This window comes from Silene latifolia, chromosome 2 (assembly GCF_048544455.1).
Source record: "Silene latifolia isolate original U9 population chromosome 2, ASM4854445v1, whole genome shotgun sequence".
NCBI lineage: Eukaryota > Viridiplantae > Streptophyta > Magnoliopsida > Caryophyllales > Caryophyllaceae > Silene > Silene latifolia.
The window spans coordinates 22578233-22587540 of NC_133527.1; the positions used below are offsets into that span (position 1 = coordinate 22578233).

The window sequence follows — 9308 nt, forward strand, 5'->3', positions numbered from 1 at the left end:
AACCGTAGGTCAAATGCAAATTCCGACAAGACCAAAGTTTTTAAACACGAGATTACAAGAAAATTGAATACTCATACATCCCATTTCCAAATTCGTTTACCCAATGTTAAAAAGAATTGTCATTTTCCCCCCGATACGCCCTTATTTCGAAATAAAAAGTTTTACACGGTTTAAACTATTTTTAAACATCTCGAAACTATCAAAATAAATACTTTTCTTCAAAATATAATAAAATTATATTTCTTTGAATTATTTTTTTTTTTACTTTAAATACATTAAATATCAGATTTTACTTGATTAATTAATTATTTTCGAAATATATTAACGGTCCGAAATTACGGGGCATTACAATTACAACAAGTCCAACTAAAACACGGTATCAAGCATGTTTATTGTGATAACATTAACCTATTGACTCGTCACAATTTGACACTATCAGGTACCCTGCATAAGATCTCAAACAAAAGGTTATCGTTCAGACGTTCAATTGATGTTTTGTTGTAGTAGCCTTTCCTCCTACTGTTCTTTGGCAGCTTTCATCATTCACCATTGATGTCAAATTAAACGTGCTTAAGATTTCTTTTATCGTTTTTGGAAGATTATTATTTGCTAAATAGTGTTTATATGATAGTTCATCATATTAGGTCTCCTAGTCTATATAGTATAATACTCCATATAAGCTACTAACGAGCAACTTCAATGGCAAGCTACAAGACCTTGTAGCTTGTCTTACCCTATATTTAAGCAACAAAACTTTCAAGCTACAATACTCTTCAATAGCAAGCTACAATAAATGTAGTTTAAAATGTCCCACTAACAAATAAATATTATAATATAAATCATTTTATTGTTTATTAATTATTTATTTTATTATTTTAAAGGTCAACCTACGTAGCTTGACAAAGCTACACCCGCTCGTAAGGAGGACGAATTTTTTGTACTCCAATGATAAGCATACCGCTTGACAATTTACAATATTTGCAAGCAGGTCCTTAAATCTAACCACTGGAGTTGCTCAATAAAGAAATATATTCTACTAGCCATATATCTTTATTCGGAATTCGGAATTATGGAAGGAGAAGCCACTTTCCAAATTACTAAACACAAATACTTTAAGACAGGATAATTCGTCTTAAGCAAAGAAACGACTATAGGGCCAATCCTATACATTTTGAGATCCTTGGCAAAATTATAAAATGGGGCCCCTACTCTTTAAAAATCTTGTTCAAGTAATTCATGTGTTGTCAGTGTCTAATACGAAGTACAATTCAATAAACGAAACAACAGACGCACAAAATTTTTCGAACAATTTTGAAAGATGAGGTTGATTCTCGAAGAACTCTAAAAAATATACTTGGCCTTTATAAAACTCACTTAACTAGCCATTAGTCATATTATTTAGGGTATTAATTATTTGTATCATATACAAATAATTAGTTTTTTCATTGGGGCATCATCCTATAGGCAGGCACGGACCCACCTAGTAGCAAGATGTGTCATCCGCTACCCCAAACATAAAAAAACAAGTTTAAAAGACGGATTTTTGTTATCCCAATTATTGCTGAACAGTAGATAAGTAAATATTATTCCACAAAATGTATAATAAATATTTGGTAGTTCAATGGTAAAGGCTTTGATTTTCCACCTATCCTCGAGTTCGAATCCCTTTACAAGCATTTCTAAACTATTTTTTCCTACCCCATACGTTAAATTCTGGGTCCGCTCCTTTGTTATAGGTGTGACCTTAAGGGATCAGCTGATCACGGATTATAAAATATTAAATATATCCCAAATATATTCCTCTCATGAGATTTATTAAGTAGACGCACTATTGTGGAGGACACTTACTCCAACAGTTAGTTCCTATCTAAGTTGAGTGAGCTTAATAAACATGTGTTGTATGTAATCCTTAGACAAAAGCTTCTCCCTAAGTTATTTTTTTTTTAGTTTAATCCAAGATTTTATAGGTTCGTTACCATCTCTAATCCTCTAATTTTTCATGTTTTCATACCAAAGTGAAGCATAACCTTTCAATTTCATAATTGCAATATAAAAATCCTTTTTATTAGTGTATCCTTTGTACTCAAAGACTCTCTCAACGGACCTAAACCAATCTAACAAATCCTTAGGATTTAAGCTACAATAAAATTCAGAAATCTCTACCTTTACATCTTTGTCATGCTCTGTGTTGAACATAACCTTTCTGCTATGGTATCTGTGTCTGAGTTGGTTCTCCCCTCCAGGTGGTGGTGGTCTGCCTCTCCCTCTGCCTCTACCTTGAACAAATCATACTGAGTTTGGCCCTACATACGAACTCATTGATGGCTCTGACCATCACATTAACCACTCCAGCCAGGTCCTCAATATTGTACTCCATTTCAGCTAGCCTCTCTTTACTCATTTGGTTATTTTTTGTGTTTTTGTTGCAGTTCAGAAATAATGAGCTGACAATGAACATTAACTAAAGATCTGATAACCAATTTGAACTAAAACACAAAACTTGAGATTTAGCTGACAATAACAGAACAATAATACACTTAATTGTTGTAAAAATGATAGTAAGAACTAACCAAGTAATCATGATATATCTTAACCAAAGCACACAACCAATAACTTAAGATTTAAGGCTATCCCAGCACACAACAAAAGACATGTACTTGGACCTCCATTATTAAGCAAAGAGGGGTTTCTCAAACATACAGCCAAGAGATATAGAAATTAGGTTTTAGCGTTTCATTCAAATTGTCTTATAAAAGAGTACAAATAAAATAGCAAGAATCTTACACAAACTGAAAAAGAGTAAAACATAAAACATACATCCTTCCTTGTTTGCTAGCTCTAGGATTATTTAAGAAAGGTTGGACTTATTATCTGCCATATCCCGAGTCCCACAAAAGTATAAATATATTAAAAAGGTTTCTAGTAAGTCTCCTTGAGCTTGCTTGGCCAAAAGACGAAAGATGAAAACAATTACTAAGGCTCTCTAATCGGGCATCCTTTTCTGAGCAACAATTTTGTCCCTTAAGCTAACTTTTTAATATTTCGGATTTGGCTCTAAAAACCCTAGACAAAGTTGCTCGATCTAAAGACCCCAAAATACTAAGATTAAGCCTTGGTTAGATGACTTAGTGGCTTGGTGAGGGCTTGTACCTCGTATCAACAGAAGGACCAAAACCGGGTGAATTAGGAATTGAATTATTGGCTGCTTGAATAACTACTGGTTGCAACATACAACTTTTATACAATGATATCGTATGGCTTCCATCAACTTTTGCATAAAACTGTATTACCTCGTAATATGGCATAAAACTGTTGGAATGATAATTCGTAACAATGGAAAAACAGATAGAAACTTTAACGAAACAAGAGACAGAAATATACTTATCGAAACGGAATTGCAGCGTCGTGGTATGGAGGCCACTGACTTGACAACTATATCGGCACGACCGTGGTTGTAATCGTCTCACGCCGGTAGTTCACCAAGGTTAACACTGCGACACCCGTACACAACCACTCGTGTATGAGAGCCTTGGAACAAACAGAAACGAACCCAGAAAAACTCAGAAGCAGAAGTAGATTATCATTTGAGAGAGAGATAAGAGAGTGTCAAAATTGTGTGTATAAACTGATGAGAGAACAGCTCTATTTATAGTTGATAATAGAGCTGTTACAGGCAAAAACGTAGGGTCAAAACGTAATTAAAGGAGATAATGAATCTCCTTAATGACTGCCAGTCAAACGGATTAAAGGAAAATAAATCTCCTTAATCACGGAGATCTTATTTGACTGAGATCCGTTACAGGACTCCAAAAACACACACAAGCCAGGCCCAAAAAGATAAGGTAAAAGTGGGCCAAGGCCCGCACCGCAGGTGCTCTACCCAAACCCAAACCCGAGCCCGAGCTCGAGCCGGGTCGGGCCGGCGCGCGTGTGTGTGTTTGGACCCAAACTCACAGGCCCAACAATCACCACAAAAGCCTCCTTGGTCCAATCTCTTACCCACCATTGGACCAAGGGTAATATAAACACAATGTACACAACTCTCCCCACCGATGTGGGAGAGAGTAAGAACCAAAAACCAAATTTCTTGGTTTTACTTGGCATCACACCAACAATCCCCCACTGATGATAAGGAAAAGCTAAAGAGAAATTTCTGGGTAAGGAAGGACTGCATACTTAAACGTTCAATGTCTTTCGACTTGAGTTGACGTATTAGTGAAATGGGGCTTGAATATCTTACTTTCAACAAGAGAATATCTTTCGATTTGAATTCCTTGTCGGTCTTCGGTCATTGATTCCCCCACAACACATATCATACCTTCAAAGACTGTTTTGTTCCGCGATTTCAAGTGCAACGCTTTTAAAGCCATGCGTTTACCCTGGTTTAGGTGAGTGCTCTAGTGAGAATTTTTTATATTCTTACATAGATGGTGATTGAACCATCACACCCCCAAAGGTAGCTCAAGTGCTTCTCAGTAGCACTTCTCATAAGAGCTATTAAGGCAAAAGTCCAACCTCGTGAAAACGCAATCCATCAAGTGCGTCTCAAAAGCACCACCAAAATTGGTTATGGATATCAAATGCCATAGGAATGAGCTATAGAGTCCATCAAGTATCACACTCAAACTTGATTTAAGGACTTAAGCCCCATTCCCCTCGGCATATCAAGGACTACTCTCCTTGTTAACCCCTTAGTAAGGGGGTCAGCAAGATTACGTTTGGAGTTCACATAGTCCAAAGCAATTACTCCATTTTTCAGAAGTTGTTTTACCACACCGTGCCTGATTCGAATATGTCGTCTCTTACCATTGTAGACATTATTCTTAGCAACACCGATAGCTGCTTTACTATCACAGAGTAGGGAGACTGGCGCAACCTGTCCCCCCCCCCCCCCACATAGACACGTCTGCTAGTAAGTTCCTCAACCAATCTGCTTCTTGACCTGCCAACTCAAGAGCAATGAACTCAGATTCCATGGTAGAGCTAGCTATACAAGTCTGTTTTGCAGACTTCCACGATATAGCTCCTCCACCCAAGGTGAACACATAACCACTAGTGGAATGAATTTCATCATTACCTGCAACCCAATTTGCATCACAATATCCTTCTAACACAGCAGGAAATTTATCATAATGCAAACACAAATCAACTGTTCCTTTCAGGTATTTAAGTAAACGACGAAGTGCATTTCAATGCTCAGCACTGGGGTTATGTGTATATCGACTCAGTCTACTAACAGCATAAGCAATGTCTGGTCGAGTACAGTTCATGAGGAACATCACACTTCCTATAATTCTAGCATATTCTTCTTGTGAGACACTATCACCCAAGTTCTTACACAAAGATACACTAGCATCATAAGGAGTTCTAGCAGGTGTAACATCAAAACTGTTAAATTTCTTCAACACTTTTTCAACATAATGTGATTGACTAAGGGATATTCCATTTGGGGTTTTCAAAGCTCTAACTCCAAGGATAACATCAGCTTCTCCTAAGTCTTTAATCTCAAAACGTGATGACAAAAATTGTTTGGTTTTATTTACAACAAATAAATTATTACCAAGAATTAACATGTCATCAACATATAAGCATATAATCACACAATCTGATCCAAACATTTTAGAATAAACACACGAATCAGAGTTGTTAGTTATATAGCCATCATCAATCAAAGTGTTGTGAAATTTCTCATACCATTGTTTAGGTGCTTGTTTAAGACCATATAGTGATTTTCTCAGTTTACACACTTTACTTCCTTGACCCTTTACCACAAACCCCTCGGGTTGCAACATATAGATCTCTTCAATTAGGTCACCATTCAAAAAAGCAGTTTTTACATCCATCTGATGTACCACAAGATCATGAATAGCAGCCAAAGCAATAAGAGTTCTAATGGTGGAAATTTTAGTCACAGGTGAGTAAGTATCAAAATAGTCGATATCTTTATTTTCTGTAAACCTCCTCACCACTACCTTTAGGCAAATCAGTTAACTCCCAAGTCTGATTAGAAACAATAGAATCTAGTTCATTTTTAATAGCTTCTTTCCAAAAAACAATATCTATAGATCTCATAGCCTCATCATATGTTTTTGGATCATCTTCTATTAAAAAGGCAGAAACAAGCTCATCAAAAGCACAAATATCACCTGCGATTTCAGATAAGTGAAGTCTGATAGCATCAGTTCTGATGAAATCACTCCCGTAGTTCTTTTCAACTCTGGGCCTTTTGCTCCTTCTTGGTTCAACTGTATGATCAACAGAAGTACTAGTACTCGCATGCATAGAACTGTCAACAGGGTTAACAGGCACAACAGGAACAACAGGAACATCAGATACAGTCTTCTTCTTCAAAGGAAATACCTGCTCAAAAAACTCAGCATCTCTAGCCTCAGATATAGACCTGTCACTTAAAGACATGAACCTATAAATAGAACTGTTTTGAGCATAACCAATGAAAACGCAGTCATAAGTCTTAGGTCCAATGGTTGGCCTCCTAAAGCTAGGTAAGCCTACTTTAGCCAAACACCCCCACACTTTAAGGTAACTTAAGTTGGGAGCATAACCTTTCCATAACTCGTAGGGTGTCTTGTCTAATTTCTTATGAGGTACCCTGTTAAGAATGTGACAAGCTGAAAGCACCGCTTCCCCCCACATATCATCAGAAAGGCCAGAACTTAAAAGCATAGGATTCATCATTTCTTTCAAAGTTCTGTTTTTACGTTCAGCTACTCCATTTGATTGAGGTAAATAAGGTGGACTATTTTCATGAATTAAACCATTTTTCGCACAAAGGTCTTCTAAATAATTTGAGCCATACTCACCACCTCGATCTGACCTGACTCTTTTAATCTTCCTATCAAGCTGATTTTCTACCTCAGTTTTAAACTTTAAAAACATGTCCTCAGCTTCACTTTTATTTCTAAGTAAGTACACCTTAGTGTATCTAGAAAAATCATCAATAAAAGTGACATAATAATGTTTTCCACCTCTGCTCATAGAATTTTTAAAATCGGCTAGGTCGGTGTGAATTAACTCCAGAAGATTTGTTTGTCTAGTTGTAATAGGTCTACTTGGTTTTTTAGAAAATTTAGCCTCGACACAACTCGGACATTTATCAAATACTTCTGTAGTTAACGATGGAATAAGCGACATAGATCTAAGTTTTTTAATCGAATCAACATTCACATGACCTAGTCTACCATGCCAAACATCAATAGACTCAACGATATAAGCAGAAGTAGAAGCATTATTATTAATGATAGGAGAATCAACATTCAAAACAAATAAACCCCCAAAGAGATAACCCTTGCCCACAAAATCCCCATTGCGCGACATTACAACCTTGTCAGCCTCAAAAACAAGTTTCACACCAGCTTTGTTAAGTAAGACACTAGACACGAGGTTTCGACGCAAAGTAGGAACATATAAAACATTATTAAGAGCAAGAGTTTTCCCTGAGGTCAGTTTGAGAAAGATATTGCCTTTGCTCGTGATCACAGCAGAGGAAGAGTTACCCATGTAGACACATTCACCATCAGCAACATCTTCGAATTCAGCAAAGAGATCCTTATTAGCACAAAGATGCCTTGAAGCCCCTGTATCCAGAATCCAATCACTAGCATTTGCAACCAGATTAGCCTCAACCACTACAGCAGCAATAATATCATCCTTTTCAGCAACATTAGCTTCAGCAGCAACTTTCTTTTGAGGACACTGGTAAGCTTTGTGACCTGTTTTCCCACAAACATAGCACACCAGATTCTGACTTGACTTTTGGATCTTGGAGGCAGGTTTGGTGAACTTCCCTTGACCAGACTTCTTAGCATTCTGACCCTTGGATTGACCCTGACCAGCTTTAGCCTTTCCCTTACCCTTGTACTTATCATCTCTTGAAGACCCACCAGTTTCAACAAGATTGGCTTTGGTAGTGGTAAGAGACAATTGGACTAACTTATCTTTCAGACAATTGGCTTCTTCAGTCCTCATATGGCCTATCAGCTCTTGAAGGGACAAATCTTTTTTCTTATGTTTCAAATGGTTCCTATACTCATTCCAGGAAGGGGGAAACTTTTCTAGCAAAACATTAGACAAAAATATTTCATCTAGTTTCATTCCCTCATTAGTGACATCAGCACACCAGTTCTCATAAACATGAACTTGCTCCATAATTGGTTTGTCATCTACCATTTGAAACCCAAGCAACTGCCCGACAACATATTTTTTCTTACCCGCATCGTCAGCCCCATATTTTTTCTTTAACAACTCCCATATGGTTCTAGAAGATTTATGAACCGAAAATAAGTCAAAGAGGGTATTCGACATATGAGTAAGGAGATGAAACTTAGCAGTTTTGTTATCCTGATCATGTTTCTTAATAGACTCCTCATTCGATTTGACAGCAACAGACGAAGGTGGGGTAGTCTCTACACTAGAAGTGGTTACAGCAGCAGGAGGGTCAGAAAATAAGACATAGTCGATTTCTAATTGTTCAAAATACATAAGCAATTTCTGAGACCATCTTTTGTAGTTCATACCGTCTAAGGGTTCCAATTTCAACAATTCAGACAGGATTTTGTTTGAGACGACAGCCATTCTTACGAATCAGAATATCGTTTTCAAATTGTTGGAATGATAATTCGTAACAATGGAAAAACAGACAGAAACTTTAACGAAACAAGAGACAGAAATATACTTATCGAAACGGAATTGCAGCGCCATGGTATGGAGGCCACTGACTTGAAAACTATATCGGCACGACCGTGGTGGTAATCGTCTCATGCCGGTAGTTCCCCAAGGTTAACATTGCGACACCCGTACACAACCACTCGTGTATGAGAGCCTTGGAACAAACAGAAACGAACCCAGAAAAATTCAGAAGCAGAAGCAGAATATCATTTGAGAGAGAGATAAGAGAGTGTGAAAATTGTGTGTATAAACTGATGAGAGAACAGCTCTATTTATAGTTGATAATAGAGCTGTTACAGGCAAAAACGTAGGGTCAAAACGTAATTAAAGGAGATAATCAATCTCCTTAATGACTGCTAGTCAAACGGATTAAAGGAAAATAAATCTCCTTAATCACGGAGATCTTATTTGACTGAGATCCGTTACAGGACTCCAAAAACACACACAAGCCAGGCCCAAAAAGATAAGGTAAAAGTGGGCCAAGGCCCGCACCGCAGGTGCTCTACCCAAACCCAAACCCGAGCCCGAGCTCGAGCCGGGCCGGGCCGGCGCGCGTGTGTGTGTTTGGACCCAAACCCACATGCCCAACAATCACCACAAAAGCTTCCTTGGTCCAATCTCTT

At 37.6% G+C, this 9308-nt stretch overlaps 1 protein-coding gene across 1 annotated transcript; it reads right to left on the reverse strand.

The window, feature by feature from the left end:
- Window positions 1–435: 435 nt before the first annotated feature.
- LOC141637055 (uncharacterized) lies at window positions 436–8592 on the reverse strand. The gene is made up of 9 exons (XM_074446764.1): window positions 7371–8592; window positions 6836–7190; window positions 5973–6421; window positions 5264–5491; window positions 4897–5077; window positions 3151–3309; window positions 2312–2444; window positions 734–784; window positions 436–444 (listed from the first exon to the last, which is right to left on the reverse strand). The coding sequence occupies exons 1-9, from the start codon at window positions 8590–8592 to the stop codon at window positions 436–438; spliced, it is 2787 nt and encodes a 928-aa protein (XP_074302865.1).
- Window positions 8593–9308: the final 716 nt, after the last annotated feature.

Coding starts and splice junctions, on each gene's coding strand:
- LOC141637055 (XM_074446764.1), bottom strand. CDS start 8,592: ATGGCTGTCGTCTCAAACAAAATCCTGTCTGAATTGTTGAAATTGGAA. Junction 6,422..6,835: donor AGGAAGATTAAAAGAGTCAG/GTCAGATCGAGG, acceptor TTCTATTTATAG/GTTCATGTCTTTAAGTGACA. Junction 2,445..3,150: donor GGTCCTTCTGTTGATACGAG/GTACAAGCCCTC, acceptor GTTCATTGTCAG/CTCATTATTTCTGAACTGCA.